The sequence below is a fragment of the Oncorhynchus clarkii genome, chromosome 3, assembly GCF_045791955.1.
Source record: "Oncorhynchus clarkii lewisi isolate Uvic-CL-2024 chromosome 3, UVic_Ocla_1.0, whole genome shotgun sequence".
Classification (NCBI taxonomy): Eukaryota; Metazoa; Chordata; class Actinopteri; order Salmoniformes; family Salmonidae; genus Oncorhynchus; species Oncorhynchus clarkii.
The window spans coordinates 62,672,172-62,689,059 of NC_092149.1; the positions used below are offsets into that span (position 1 = coordinate 62,672,172).

The 16,888-nt window shown below is 41.4% G+C and overlaps 1 protein-coding gene and 1 pseudogene across 1 annotated transcript; one reads left to right on the top strand and one right to left on the bottom strand.

The window, feature by feature from the left end:
* Positions 1 to 5,659, top strand: part of LOC139385845 (transcription factor CP2-like protein 1) — a 35,067-nt pseudogene extending 29,408 nt beyond the window's left edge.
* Positions 5,496 to 16,328, bottom strand: LOC139401081 (sterile alpha motif domain-containing protein 9-like). The gene is made up of 4 exons (XM_071145582.1): positions 15,941 to 16,328; positions 14,995 to 15,057; positions 14,819 to 14,889; positions 5,496 to 10,762 (listed from the first exon to the last, which is right to left on the bottom strand). Exons 3-4 carry the CDS (start codon positions 14,822 to 14,824, stop codon positions 6,230 to 6,232), a joined length of 4,539 nt encoding a protein of 1,512 aa, XP_071001683.1. The 5' UTR covers positions 14,825 to 14,889; positions 14,995 to 15,057; positions 15,941 to 16,328; the 3' UTR covers positions 5,496 to 6,229.
* Positions 16,329 to 16,888: the final 560 nt, after the last annotated feature.

The following is a 16,888-nucleotide window of genomic DNA, read 5'->3' on the forward strand; positions in this document are numbered from 1 at the left end:
CCTGCCGCCCCATATATAATGGGGTGTCCTTTTTTCTTTGAATAAGGAAGCACTTCCCAAGTCTGGCACATGATGGCACCTTGAGCAAAATAGAAGATTACTTTATTGTCCAATTAATTGTAAATAAGGTCCAACCGAAATTCCCTTTTAGAACCAGGGGTTTTGTGTGCGTGTTTAAAACTACAGTGGCAGGAAAAGTACCAATAACACACCAACATAATGCAACACATTTTAACATGTTTAGTTCTTTGTTCAAATTCATAGCTCTATATCTTAACACTTTCATTCCCGTTGCGTCCTCTATACTGATGTATACAGCTCCGCCTCACCATCTATGTGTGTCAGCAACATGCAAGGAATCAACCACAGACTAAGCCAGGGGGGGTAAAGGTAGGTTACATCCCACAAAATCTCCATTGAACATGCCTCTTAGTCCAGGACTAGGCTGGGAAAAATCTGTTTGGGAAATCTGTTTGAACTGATGAGGATCTCTTTCACCCATGTTCACAATATACAATGCTCTCTATCTTGACGACCTACCACTGGGGGACCTCTCAGAGAAGATAGCTCTCCTTTACAATGTAACTCCCCAGCAGATCAGCCACATCTACAGACAAGGACCTACTGGGATCCACGTGCTGGTCTCTGATGAGGTGAGAAAGTATGGAAGCAGAGTTGTATTGTTTTTATTTATTTATGAGACCATTTCTAAAAACAAACACATCTGAAGACATGTACAGAGTTCATATGAAAATTCGCTTTAGAACCTCAGATTGGGCTGTTACAGGTCCCTCTCCTTGGACCTTCTCTTCCAATGCATTTTGAGGACACAAGGTATCAAGGAAATTTGGGAAAATGCCATGGAGAAGTACTAGGGGTTGTGGTCATGGGTAGTGTGTTTCTATCAGTGAGTAGTGATGAGGGTGGAGAACAGTGAGGAGTGCTAGCTAGGGTTTGAGGTCATCATGTTGTCTCCTCCAGAGGCTCTGGGTTGGTTGTTTGTCCCCCTGTGCCCTGGGCTGGCTTAGGTTAGTGGGGCCTCAGGCTGCCCCCTGGTAAACAGTGTATGATCGCTGGATGATTCTTTTTAAGTCTATTGCATGTAATGGAGTCACCAATGACAAGGGTTTTCAATTTGTCAGAGCTTATGGTGGGAGGTTTTGGCGGCTCAGACCCCGTAACAGGTGGAGGAGAGACCTGAGAAGGCTCGGCCTCAGACTCCAAATCGTAGCTTAATGGGGAGAACCGGTTGAAAGTTTCTGTAGGCTGAATGAGCGACACTGGTTGAGCATGCCAACAGCGTTTCTTTCCAGAAGCCTTGAGAAAATTGCCCGGCTGCGGGGACTGCGCAGGGACATTTGAACTACTATCTGTACTTACTGGTGGCACAAATGCTGTTTCATCCTTTCCTACACTTAATTTTCCCATGCCTAACAATTGCATCTGAAGCTATCCTCACCATAAGGCGATAGTTCTCCTTTAAATTATGAGTACAGCGAATGCAATTAGATGGCATAGTGTTAATGTTAAAGCTTTTTCATAGTGTTAGTGTTAAAGCTTTTTCATAGTGTTAGTGTTAAAGCTTTTTCATAGTGTTAATGTTAAAGCTTTTTCATAGTGTTAATGTTAAAGCTTTTTCATAGTGTTAGTGTCAAAGCTTTTTCAGCTGGTGGAGGTCCTGTAGAACCATCTCCAGATAAAGCGTCTGGGGTGAAAAAGGTTGAGCGAGGAAAAAACTAAGACGTTGGTAATAGTGTTAAATGCAGATTTTGATTAAACAGTTATTAAAAGTAAATTTGTCAGGTAGTCAAGTAACAACAAGCAGCACCTGGGACAAAACATCTCAAAAAAGTTTTTCTTATAGCAAGGCATCCTAAGTTGTTGGCCTGAAGTGAGAGTGTGGACAGAAAGAAGGTCCGCGATGATGGCCTGAGCCGAGGGAGTTCCTCTGTATGTAGGCTATCCTTACACCAATCTCTCCCTAACATGGTCTCAGCTTACCCAGCATGCCTGTAGCTGGGTAAGTCCTGGGTAAGTCCATGCCTGTCCTGGGGCCAGTTCAAGTAGATCCTGCTGGTGGCTGTCAGTTACCAGCCTGGCCAGCCTCAAGGCCAGACTTGACAACATGATTTGGCATCTCTCTCTCGAGCGCTTTTCCTGTGAAGTACTACGTTCACTTTTGTAGCACAACACAAAAGTTGTGGTGAAAGTATGTTGTACATTAATAAATAACAAAAGCATCAGGAACATATTTTGATCAATGTATGACAAAATATATGTTTAGTGTTATCATTAATAAGCTATTTGTATTTTATTGTAAAAGAGTTATTGCCTCAATATATTATAGTTCTCGCATGCTTGAACTGCACACCTTTTTAAGGCAATTGTTGATAATGGGGCACCTCACCCTACCACATCTAAAATAAGGGACACCCTAGGAGACAAATGATCACTTTAACACACTACACCATATACACACCATATTATTTAAAATACCCCTTTTTCTCCCCAATTGGTAGTTAGTCTTTAAAAATATATATATACAGTATATATTATTTTTATATATTTTTTTTTTAATGTTTATTGGACATATAAAGAAATACAAAATACAAATTGAACAGATACATCCTTCTACCCCATATACTTATTGAACCACCTCCCTCCCTTTAACAACAAAAGCAGCACAAAAATAAAATACATTTACGATTGGAAATAATATATAAATATGCACACATGTACACATACACAAAAATAAAAAATATCACAACATGTTATTGTTTAACTTCGGTCAAACGTTTCAGGTAGCCTTCCACAATCTTCCCATAATAAGTTTGGTGAATTTTGGCCCATTCCTCCTGACAGAGCTGGTGTAACGGAGTCAGGTTTGTAGGCCTCCTTGCTCGCACACGCTTTTTCAGATCTGCCCACACATTTTCTATGGGAATGAGGTCAGGGCTTTGTGATGGCCACTCCAATACCTTGACTCTGTTGTCCTTAAGCCTTTTCGCCACAACTTTGGAAGTATGCTTGGGGTCATTGTCCATTTGGAAGACCCATTTGCGACCAAGCTTTAACTTCCCGACTGATGTCTTGAGATGTTGCTTCAATATATCCACATAATTTTCCTGCCTCATGATGCCATCTATTTTGTGAAAGTGCGCTAGCCCCTCCTGCAGCAAAGCACCCCCACAACATGATGCTGCCACCCCTGTGCTTCACAATTGGGATGGTGTTTTTCGGCTTGCAATCCTCCTCCTTTTCCCTCCAAACATAACAATGGTCATTATGGCCAAACAGTCCTATTTTTGTTTCATCAGACCAGAGGACATTTCTCCAAAAAGTATGATCTTTGTCCCCATGTGCAGTTGCAAACCGTAGTCTGCCTTTTTTATGGCGGTATTAGAGCAGTGGCTTCTTCCGTGCTGAGCGGCCTTTCAGGTTATGTCGATATAGGACTTGTACCTGTTTCCTCCAGCATCTTCACAAGGTCCTTTGCTGTTGTTTTGGGATTGATTCGCAGCAAAGTACGGTCATCTCTAGGAGACAGAACGTGTATCTGTTGCAGGAATTAAATTCCTCTGTTTTAATACCCAATTCAAATTAAACACTCTGTCAATTCATAAGGATTTGTATGACCCTTATTTGTATAAAATGGACAGAGCCCAGTCTTAAAGTCAACCAGCAGCTTTTATTCACGAGAGTACTGCTCATTACACATTTTACCACAGGTTATAAACTGAAAATGACGTCATTAGTTTCAGTACTAGCCCGTGTCATCTCCTCTCTAGTACAATGGCTGTATGGTTCTCACATGTCTCTCCCTATTAAGATAATATATGACTGAGCCAAGGTCAGTTTGTGTAGATAAGCCTTCTAGCCAGACTGGCTGTAAGTTCATTAATTTCTACCATGGTACAGACAGTCATTGTTCTAATTCTTGATTATATTTACACACATTATATTCAGTACTAAGATTAAAAAGAAAATTCATACATATACAGTAACATAATAGTATTCTGATTAGTACATATTCGGTAACATTATAGTATTCTGATTAATCAGTATCCTTCCTGAGCGGTATGATGGATGCGTGGTCCCATGGTGTTCATACTTGCGCACTATTGTTTGTACAGATGAATGTGGTATCTTCAGGTGTTAGGAAATTGCTTCCAAGGATGAACCAGACTTGTGGTGGAGGTCTACAATTTTTTTCTGAGGTCTTGGCTGATTCCTTTTGATTTTCCCATGATGTCAAGCGAAGAGGCACTGAGTGTGAAGGTAGGCCTTGAAATACATCCACAAGTACACCTCCAATTGACTCAAATGATGTCAATTAGCCTATCAGAAGCTTCTAAAGCCATGACATAATTTTCTGGAATTTTCCAAGCTGGTTAAAGGCACAGTCAACTTAGTGTATGTAAACTTCTGACCCACTGGAATTGTGATACAGTAAATTATAAGTTAAATAATCTGTCTGTAAACAATTGCTGGAAAAATTACTTGTGTCATGCACAAGTAAAACACATTTTTACTTGTGCAATTTTTTGTTGTTGTCCTAACCGACTTGCCAAACCTATACTTTGTTAACAAGAAATTTGTGAAGTGGTTGAAAAACGAGTTTTAATGACTCTAACCTAAGTGTATGTAAACCTCCGACTTCAACTGTATATAATAGTAGATCATCTGCATACAGTGACACTTTGTGCTTTTCACCAGCTCGGTGGATTCCAGTGAATGATGGTGATAAATTTAAGGCCAAGGAATGTGGTTCTATCGCAAGAGCAAAAAGGATCGGGGACATAGGGCACCCTTGATGGGTCCCTCTGGAGAGGGGTCAGTATTTTGAATGTTGCAAGTTTGTGTGTACACTAGTCGTAGGAGCAGAATAGAGCAGACGTATCCATGAGATGAAATTGGACCCAAAACCAAACCTTCTCAAAATCTTAAATAAATAATCACACTCCACCCGGTCGAAAGCCTTCTCCGCATCAAGAGAAACAACTTTTTGGGGGTCTGGGGAGATAGGAGACAGTATCATTTTCAAAAGCCGTCGTACATTGGAAAACAGTTGTCACCCTTTAATGAAACCCGTTTGATCATCAGATATGAGATCCTGAAGGCAGGGTTCCAACTGACATGCTGGAACCTTAGCTAATAATTTAACATCAGCGTTCAAAAGTGAAATGGGCCGATATCCACCACATTCCGCCGGATCTTTATCTTTCTTAAGTATACGAGATGGAGGCTTGGGTTAGCGTCGGGGGGAGAGAGCCCTGTGATAACGAGTCGGTGAACATAGACGCCTCACAAGTCCTCAACTGGCAGCTTCATTAAATAGTACCCGCAAAACACCAGTCTTAATGTCAAGTGAAGCGGCGACTCCGGGATGCTGGCCTTCTAGGCAGAGTTGCAAAGAAAAATACATATCTCAGACTGGCCAATAAAAATAATATATTAAAATGGGCAAAAGAACACAGACACTGGACAGAGGAACTCTGCCTAGAAGGCCAGCATCCCGGAGTCGCCTCTTCACTGTTGACGTTGGGACTGGTGTTTTGCGGGTACTATTTAATGAAGCTGCCATTTGAGGACTTGTGAGACGTCTGTTGCTCAAACTAGACATGAATGTACTTGTCCTCTTGCTCAGTTGTGCACCTGAGCCTCCCACTCCTCTTTCTATTCTGTTAGAGACCGTTTGCGCTGTTCTGTGAAGGGAGTAGTACACAGCGTTGTACGAGATCTTCAGTTTCTTGGCAATTTCTCGCATGGAATAGCATTTATTTCTCAGAACAAGAATAGACTGACAAGTTTCAGAACAAAGGTCTTTGTTTCTGGTAATTTTGAGCCTGTAATCGAACCCACAAATGCTGATGCTTCAGATACTCAATTAGTCTAAAGAAGGACAGTTTTATTGCTGCTTTAATGAGAACAACAGTTTTCAGCGGTGCTAACATAATTGCAAAAGTGTTTTCTAATGATCAATTAGCCTTTTAAAATGATAAACTTGGATTAGCTAATACAACGTGCCATTGGAACACAGGAGTGATGGTTGCTGATAATGGGCCTCTACGCCTATGTAGATATTCCATAACAAATCTGCAATTTCCAGCTACAATAGTCATTTACAACATTAACAATGTCTACACTGTATTTCTGATCAATTTGATGTTATTTTAATGTACAAAAAAATGATAGTGTATGTCTGACTGCATATCAATTGGGCTCTTCTTCAATCGATGTCAAAAGCCAGTGGACCCTTCATTGAGAAACCAATGAAAAATGATACTTTTGATCCCTGCTCTTTTCCACAGAGTTGACTTTTGTACATTGCACTGACTTCTATCTTTAAGCCTGCGTTCCTGGTATCTGCCAGAATGAATTTCCTTTGTACCTCTCCTGTCACTCTGTAAAGGAGCTCCTTGACTCTCTCATGCTTCCATATTTTGCCATTTGTCCAAAGTGAATCAAAGTCTTCTTCTGGTCTTACACACCACATGATTTCCCTAAGGCGAACTAGGCGAGCATAGCCCGGCTTCTTCCCCAAGAAGAAATGGACAACAGGCAACTTTCCATTGAAAACAGATTTCATCTCGTTCCAGTATGATGTCCGCATCTGTGACACATAGCTTCCCAACTTCTGAGATGCCACTGGTTGTGACATGAGGATATGTTGTGGCCACAGCAGAGCTACAGCAATGAAGTGTAATGATAAACTTTCACCATATGGGATTTGACCTTGAAGAACCTGGCAAAGAAGATCAACGAGGATCTTATACGGACGAAGGTGTTGAGATTCAGGTTTGACACAGCTTAGCACAACATTGGCATAGATGAAATTGACCATTTCTCTAACGCTCCTTTCAGGATCTTTACTCAGAATGAAGTCATACTGCAGGACTATCTTTTGCATCATGTCACCTGAGGTATCGTTGGAGAGGCAATCCAGAATCCCTGAATGAGTATCAGTTTTTCTACTCTCCAAAAATTGCCTTGCCTTGTGAATTTGGATGCTGATTTTCAGGTTCTTGTTTTTCATTAATTCTGTGGAATCTGTCTTGCAAAAGAGGTCACTGTATCTTTGAAAGCACTGGAAGAGCTCCTGTCGAGTTCTTTCCTCTCGACTGTCTTTCAGGGTGAACCTGGGACCCAAGTTGACATAAAAGCTGTCAAGAAAATCAAAGTGCCTCTTCATGTTATATTTAAGGTTGTACAGAAGATCTTCAAAGTCACTGAGAATGTAGTAATATGAGGCATGTTTGTTACGTCTGGAATCATTCCTCGCAACATCTTGGATTGTAATTTTGCCAGACAGAACTTCACTCAGAATGTCATGACGGACATTGCCTGAAGAAAACACTGGACATTTTTCCAGTATTTTGATGATGATGACTGCAACCTGAATTTCTCCAAGGCACCCTGCAGTGTTGAAAGGGCTGTTGTCTCTCTTGTTTTGTACTCTCAGAGTAGCCTCCTTCTTTGCAATTTCCTGTGTATCCCTGAAGGCCTCTGTTGCTGACTGGGCCGTTCTAAGATAGCCTTTGAGCCTTTCAGGTCTTATGGGATCTTCTTTGTCACTTTGTATATCAATCTTTAGCTCATGCTTGATCACTTGTGCAGATGTGTCAGAAATGTAGGAGTTATCTCTGGAAAGATCTTTTGCAATCTTTGCCCAGTCCTTTGCCTCCCTGAAATCCCTTTTCTTCAGGTATTGGTATCTGGCAAGAAGCTGAGAGATGACAGCATCTTTTTCAAAGCGCTTGGCTGCATTGAATAGAACATTTTCTTCAACACCTGGTGTCTCCTTTGCAATATCCTGGATGAGAGGTGAAAACTGAGAATCTTCACTCTTGACTGAGTGATGTCTTTTCACTAACATGGTGTGAACATCCTTCATGAGTTTACCTTTGCCCTGTATGCACTCATAAAGCTTGTCTGTGGTGAGCAGTAGATCAGTGATCTCAGCTTTGGTTACACTGTATGTGGTTGTAAGCTCCTTCAAACAGTGCACGGCCATGCTTGAGTGGATCATTCTCACTGCCTCGAATACAACCTTAGTCTCTTCTGTGCAGCAGGTCACTAGAGTGGAAAACTTCCCAAATCCAGCCTTAACATCAGAGGACCCACTATAAGGCTTGGTCTGGAGGCCAAGAAACTCTTCACAGAGAGAGACTGAGAGTGTTGCACCCTTGCAGTAGACATTCAACAAGACCAGAACAGCAATGAGTTGTGCATGTTTGTGATTTATGTTGAAGCTCTTTAGGGTGTTGCGAGCCACACCCTGTATATACTCGGGTGAAAAGTTCTTCTTCATGATCATGAAAGCGTAGAATGTGTCTGCATTCTTGTAGGTCTTCTCAATCTCCTCCAGTTTTTTCTCGAACTGCCTCTGCTCCATTTCAGAGAGGTTATTGCCAATGAACACAGTGTCTTCAGTTGATTCAGTCTTCTCCCAAGACTCAGCCCTCATGCAATTGAGTAGAATGACCTGCGGGGACCTAGATCCAATGTCTTTCTTGACACATTCCTTCTCAATGAGCTGCTGCAAATCATATGCGTCATCCATCTCCTTAAAGTCATCTAGCATGAGCAACACAGGAATCCGGGACGATTGTTCTGTTGTCTCATACATCAGTAGCTTGACCACCTGCTCGGCAACAACAACATGATCCGCGGTTCTGTCCCTCAGAACAGCACAACGGAACTTGTCTTTCAGTGCCCATAATATATGCATGGCTAGTGTAGTTCCACCACATCCTGGGACATGCAAAAGTTTGAAGGACACACAAGCTTTTCTCAAAGAGCTCAAAGCTGGTAGGACAGTGTTCATGATGAAGTCAAACTTGTCCCGTTTGATGAATGGCATGGATCCTGGCTGCTCAGAGAAATAGAAGTTCCACCATAACACCTTTCCTCCTTTGTAGAACTTCTCCTGTATGATGGCCTTGTCTTCATTTCCTCCCTCACACTGATTCACACACAGAACATTCAGGATGTCTAGGCTGCCCTCTTCTTTCTTTGTTAACATCACTTTGCTGCCTCCTCCACAGGGTAGGAAACGGCTGGATTTCCGGTTGTCTGACCACAGACTGAGGACAGTGCCGTTAACTTCAGCAAAACTGAGCTGATATATTGATCTTGCTTTAATGTCTAATCTATAGCGGGATTCAATCAGGTCCCTCCAGCAGGTGAATGCTTCTTCATTTTCACAGATGCAAAGTATTTGCTCTGTTCCTCTGAGCTCCTGCCAGAATGTGCTGAAGGTCTCAAGCAGAGGGTCCATTTTCTCACTCACAGTAGACAGCAATATAAAAATAACCAGGAATCTCTTGTGTGGTAGCACATCTTTCCGACACAGAAATGAAATCACATTTCGTACAGACGCTCCTTTCTCTATTAACCAGTCATCTACATCTGAGGGTCTCTCTCTTTCGATATCCCCATTGCAGAGGATCCAGCTGGTGTTTCGAGTCAGTTTTAGCTTGCTAGCAATGTCCTCGACAGCCTCTGTGATTTTATATTGTACTGGCAAGTGGATATTTATTGTACTCTGGTCTTCAAAGTGCTTCATCAATCCATGTTTTGCCGACTCAGGGTCAAAGTCCAAAACAGCAGTTGGGTTTAGTTCAGGAATAAATCCCAGAGATTCCAATTGAACTAAATGTGATTTGTTTGTCACTATCAAATACCGCTCGAAGTGGGACTTGTCTAAGGATTGGGATCCACCTGTTATCATTTCACTTAGTCTGGAGCCCTGGACACTACTTTTAACCACACTAAGGCGATTTTCCTCTGCTTGTTTTCTTAGCAGTGACAGCTGTGGCACATCGTCGAGAAACCTATTGTATTCCTCCTTTGTGGTTAGTGCAAGGAGATCCCTGCTGCTGCTGTGATCACGAATGAAGAAGAGTTTTTTCTCCTCTTTCTCTGTTTCTTTGCTTTTGGACTTCCTCTTTGATTTCCTTGTATCCAAGCGGAAAACGTGATAGAAGTTCTCTTGACAGATCACAAAGTCTGGCACGATGTCCACTTCTATCACATACTTCTCTGAGGATGTCATATCAGGATTGAGAACCTCAACAAATCGAGGTGGTTTGATGCACATCTTGGCTGTCTGGATATGTCTATACTCAAAATGACCCCCAATGGCTTGTGGCAGAGCATTGACATATGCCTCTTTGTCCAGGACGCTAACTCCCAAAACTTGTCCATGAACAAAGTCTGGCTTGTCACCAACTCCAAAATGTATGGTGCCATTAGTGCGGCTATTCATGCAGGCTGCTGCAAATCGAATAACCTCATCAGTGAACTTTTCCATTTTGCTCTCCACAGCTGCCTCTGACATATGGATGTATCCTTTATATTCATGACAGGGTTCGATATAGTCTGATGCACCGGATTCTGTTACATCAAGAACGCTGTTCGCCTTGTATCTGCAGGCATCATGGTGTCGATGAAAAGGGTACGGCTTGCACGGTCTCCCAGACTGATTTGTTGTTGGGCTACTCAACTGCTCTTTCTTAAATTTCAAATGTTCATCCCTCTTGTGAATGATCAACTTTGCAGGCCCCAGTGTGACACCCACCTCTAGTAACTCAGATTTTTCTAAAAGTAAAAGACTGGGCCCATTAATGTTCTGCCGAAGCAAGATATTTGCAGATTCACCATCCACACAAGCCTCGTTGAGAGCCCATTGTTTCACGTGATGTTTATTCCAATCCTTAATCTCATCTGGCAGGTCAGTTGGTTTGCCTTCCTCTTCATTCTGAAAATAAATAGGCTGATTTGATTGAAATTCATAAGCCATAAAGATGTTAACAACAAAATCATTCACAATTGAGCAGGTTTACTCAACATTTGTTGGTGTTTTAGCGCATATTCATCTTTACCCACAAGCCAAATATGTGATGTGTATACTACTACTGCAAAGAGTGTGCAAAGCTGCAAGGCAAATGGTTGCTTTCATTCGTGTTATTTCATAGTTGTGATGTCTTCACTATTATTCTACAATGTAGAAAATAGTAAAAATAAATACAAATCCTTGTTCTAAAACGTTTGACCGGTAGTGTATATATAGATTTGAAGTCGGAAGTTTACATACACTTTAGCCAAATACATTTAAACTCAGTTTTTCACAATTCCTGACATTTAATCCTAGTAAAAATTCCCCGTCTTAGATCAGTTAGGATCACCACTTTATTTTAAGAATGTGAAATGTCAGAATAATAGTAGAGAGAATGATTTATTTCATATTTTATTCCTTTCATCACATTCCCAGTGCGTCAGAAGTTTACATACACTCAATTAGTATTTGGGTAGCATTGCCTTTAAATCGTTAAACTTGGGTCAAACGTTTCAGGTAGCCTTCCACAATCTTCCCACAATAAGTTGGGTGAATTTTGGCCCATTCCTCCTGACAAAGCTGGTGTAACGGAGTCATGTTTGTAGGCCTCCTTGCTCGCACACGCCTTTTCAGTTCTGCCCACACATTTTCTATAGGATTGAGGTCAGGGCTGTGTGATGGCCACTCCAATACCTTGACTTTGTTGTCCTTAAGCCTTTTCACCACAACTTCGGAAGTATGCTTGGGGTCATTGTCAATTTGGAAGACCCATTTGCAACCAAGCTTTAACTTCCTGACTGATGTCTTGAGATGTTGCTTCAATATATCCACATAATTTTCCTCCATCATGATGCCATCTATTTTGTGAAGTGCACCAGTCCCTCCTGCAGCAAAGCAACCCCACAACATGATGCTGCCCCCCCCTCCCCCTAATTTCCTGGAATTTTCCAAGCTGGTTAAAGGCACAGTCAACTTAGTGTATGTAAACTTCTGACCCACTGGAATTGTGATACAGTAAATTATAAGTGAAATAATCTGTCTGTAAACAATTGTTGGAAAAATTACTTGTGTCATGCACAAAGTAGATGTCCTAACCGACTTGCCAAACCTATACCTTGTTAACAAGAAATGTGTGGAGTGGTTGAAAAACGAGCTTATTGACTTATTGACAACCTAAGTGTATGTAAACTTCCGACTTCAACTGTATATATTTTATTTGAGAGATATATATATATACACACATACACTCAGCAAAAAAAGAAACGTCCCTTTTTCAGGACCCTGTCTTTCAAAGATAATTCGTAAAAATCCAAATAACTTCACAGATCTTCATTGTAAAGGGTTTAAACACTGTTTCCCATGCTTGTTTAATGAACCATAAACAATTAATGAACATGCACCTGTGGAACGGTCGTTAAGACACTAACAGCTTACAGACGGTAGGCAATTAAGGTCAGTTATGAAAACTTAAGACACTAAAGAGGCCTTTCTACTGACTCTGAAAAACACCAAAGGAAAGATGCCCAGGGTCCCTGCTAATCTGCATGATGAGCACGTGCCTTAGGCATGCTGCAAGGAGGCATGAGGACGGCAGATGTGACCAGGGCAATAAATTGCAATATCCATACTGTGAGACGCCTAAGAAAGCGCTATAGGGAGACAGGACGGACAGCTGATCGTCCTCGCAGTGGCAGACCACGTGTAACAACACCTGCACAGGATCGGTACATCCGAACATCACCTGTGGGAAAGGTACAGGATGGCAACAACAACTGGCTGAGTTACACCAGGAACGCACAATCCCTCCATCAGTGCTCAAACTGTCCTCAGTAGGCTGAGAGAGGCTGGAGTGAGGGTTTGTTCTAAGGCAGGTCCTCACCAGACATCACCGGCAACAACAGCGCCTATGGGCACAAACCCACCGTCGCTGGACCAGACAGGACTGGCAAAAAGTGCTCTTCACTGACGAATCACGGTTTTGTCTCACCAGGGGTGATGGTCGGATTCGCGTTTATCGTCGAAGGAATGAACGTTACACCGAGGCCTGTACTCTGGAGCAGGATCGATTTGAAGGTGGAGGGTCCGTCATGGTCTGGGGCGGTGTGTCACAGCATCATCGGACTGAGCTTGTTGTCATTGCAGGCAATCTCAACGCTGTGCGTTACAGGGAAGACATCCTCCTCCCTCATGTGGTACCCTTCCTGCAGGCTCATCCTGACACGACCCTCCAGCATGACAATGCCACCAGCCATACTGCTCGTTCTGTGCATGATTTCCTGTAAAACAAGAATGTCAGTGTTCTGCCATGGCCCGGATCTCAATCCCATTGAGCACGTCTGGGACCTGTTGGATCGGAGGGTGAGGTCTAGGGCCATTCCCGCAGAAATGTCCGGGAACTTGCAGGTGCCTTGGTGGAAGAGTGAGGTAACATCTCACAGCAAGAACTTGCAAATCTGGTGCAGTCCATGAGGGGAAGATGCACTGCAGTACTTAATGCAGCTGGTGGCCACACCAGATACTGACTGTTACTTTTGATTTTGAACCCCCCCTTTGTTCAGGGACACATTATTCAATTTCTGTTCGTCACATGTCTGTGGAACTTGTTCAGTTTATGTCTCAGTTGTTGAATCTTGTTATGTTCATACAAATATGTTAATTAAGTATGCTGAAAATAAACACAGTTGAAAGTGAGAAGAGTTTGTTTTTTTTGCTGATATATATGTATATATATACACACACACACACACACACACACACACACACACACGTTCAAAAGTTTAGGGTCACTTAGAAATGTCCTTGTTTTCAAAAGAAAAGCAAAAAAAAGCAGATGCCTCACAAGTCCTCAACTGGCAGCTTCATTTAATAGTACCCGCAAAACACCAGTCTCAATGTTAACAGTGCAGAGGCGACTCCGAGATGCTGGCCTTCTTGGCAGAGTTGCAAAGAAAAAGCCATATCTCAGACTGGCCAATAAAAATAAAAGATTAAGATGGGCAAAAGAACACAGACACTGGACAGAGGAACTCTGCCTAGAAGGCCAGCATCCCGGAGTCGCCTCTTCACTGTTGACGTTGAGACTGGTGTTTTGCAGGTACTATTTAATGAAGCTACCAGTTGAGGTCTTGTGAGGCATCTGTTTCTCAAACTAGACTCTCTAATGTACTTGTCCTCTTGCTCAGTTGTGCACCGGGGACTCCCACTCCTCTTTCTTTTCTGGTTAAAGCTAGTTGGCGCTGTTCTGTGAAGGGAGTAGTTCACAGCGTTGTACGAGATCTTCAGTTTCTTTGCAATTTCTCGGACACAATAGCCTTCATTTCTCAGAACAAGAATAGACTGACGAGTTTCAGAAGAAAGTACTTTGTTTCTGGCCATTTTGAGCCTGTAATCGAACCCACAAATGCTCATTCTCCAGATACTCAACTAGTCTAAAGAAGGCCAATTGTATTGCTGCTTTAATCAGAACAACAGTTTTAAGCTGTGCTAACATAATTGCAAAAGTGTTTTCTAATGATCAATTAGCCTTTTAAAATGATAAACTTGGATTCGCTAACACAACGTGCCATTGGAACACAAGAGTGATGGTTGCTGATAATCGGCCTATGTAGATAATCCATAAAAAATCTGCCGTTTCCAGCTACATTAGTCATTTACAACATTAAACATTTCTACACTGTATTTCTGATCCATTTGATGTGATTTTAATGGACAAAAAAATGTGCCTTGCTTTCAAAAACAAGGACATTTCTAATTGAACCCAAACTTTTGAACAGTAGTGTATATATACAGGACCAGTCCAAAGTTTGGACACCTACTCATTCAAGGTGTTTTCTTTATTTTGTTACTATTTTCTAGAATAATAGTGATGACATCAAAACTATGAAATAACACATATGGAATCATGTAGTAAACAGAAAAGTGTTAAACTGCTACAGTAAATATTATTCTTATTTTTGTTATGAATTAGATGATAAATACCTCCATTTGGACTTGTTCAGCCTTACTGAAATCCTTTGGATCCTTGTCAGTGAACTGGTTTCTCAGTCAAACTGATGGAAAAATGGAAAAATAGTTTAGTACATGAAATGCAATGTAGTCAGTCACCCATTGAATAAGCCAGAGAGAAATACCATGAAACAAAAAACGTGATTTACCACTTTGTTTTCTGTTTTCACCATTTCTGCATAAATGCTGTGCTGCTGTGTAGCTGCAACATGCTGTAAACATAAAACCAGGAAGGGTAGATTATATTATTGTGAAACTGTAAGGATACCACCACAAACATTCTAACCAAGGTGTGGCGCACTCGCTGATCCAATCGCTTTAATGCCCCTCATTACAGACACAACCAGTTTCAATTAATATATTAAATCATGAAGTGAAACAAATGTGAAATGAAGCAATTCAGTTTGGCTTCAGTCTCTGAATGCCTAATATAGCAGCCACTCTGTATAAGGCAAGATGTGGTTGTAAAATCAGGTTGGTGCAGGAGAGAATAGACAAAACCGCAAATGTACGTCTGATTTAAAAAATGCATTACTTTTACCATGTCATTGCTAAGTACCAAGTAAATACCATGTAACAGAAATACAATCTTAACTGCTGTTCAGTAGTCATTTCAATTAAGATGAATTAATTCTTTAAAAATATAATTTAGGCCCATGTAAACAAACTGCCTTCTTGTTCAAATGTGTGTAAACATGTTGATCTCATGGGCTCCGTCATTGCATCCATACCAGCTCTCTCTATCAATTTGAGAGTGGTTACATTTCTCCAGACCCATTTCTCAATTTTATAACAAGTGTGGCAGGGCTGCATCTTGGCTGAAACACGAACTAAGAGTGTTGAGAATTTAATTATTTAAAAAGTAGTGTAGGCCACCACTTTTCTTATAGTTTAGGCTTTATATGTTAGGCTTCTCAAGTTTAATATGCATCATGTCATTGATTTTCATAATGCACGAAAATCGGTTCAAATAGGCGTTTTAATGGCGTTAACTCTAGAAATGTATGTAATATCCGGATAATGTATAGCCTAACTGCGAGAGGTGTTCGATACTTCAGACTGAACATATTTTATAATGTAAAACTGCAAACTTACCTTTCATTATTATAGATTTCCTGACAGCAACATGAAATAGTTTTCCGGTCTCACTGGTAAGCAGAAACGACGGTCGGTGTGGAAATTGTTCGATTAGGTCGAAAGAGAATAAACCTAAGAATGCGGAATTTGGCAAGCTTTCGACTTCGCTGAAATATGGTGTAAACAATAGCAAGTCTTTCCAAGCCAATTAAATTGAACACTAGTATAGAAATATTACAGATTTTCAAAGACTTGGTTGAAATAGGTATTTTAAACGAGTATGTGTTATACTGAAAAAATGGCATGCGGAGGTGAGCTTTAGCTGTCCGTCTCTTCTGGAAAAGTTTTATTCCTTTCCTTCGACTTCCTCAATTCGGCGCGTTTCAGTTGAAACGAAACTTAATTTGAGGTGTATTTTACTAGTAAAAGTGGCTTCCCCAATCTCCTAATCTTCTGTGCTACATCTGTTCTACTGACCTGAAAATAATGGATATGCACTGTTGATGTAGTGCTGTATTGAGTTTTATCCCCTGTTCTTTACACAAATTATATGAAAATCCAGACTAGGGATCTACTTTGCAAACATACAGTAACAGTCAAATGTTTGGACACACCTACTCATTCAAAGGTTTTTCTTTATTTGGACTATTTTCTACATTGCAGAATAATAGTAAAGACATCACAACTAAGAAATAACATGGAATGATGTAGTAACCAAAAAAGTATATGGAAAGGGCCTCCCGAGTGACGCAGTGGTCTAAAGCTGTGCCACTAGAGAACCTGGTTCGAATCCAGTTCTCTGTTGCAGCCATCCACGACTGGGAGACTCATGTGGGGGTGCACTATTGGCCCAGCATCGTCCAGGTTAGGGCAGGGATGTTCCTGTCCCACCTGGTTCGAATCCAGTTCTCTGTTGCAGCCATCCACGACTGGGAGACCCATGTGGGGGTGCACTATTGGCCCAGC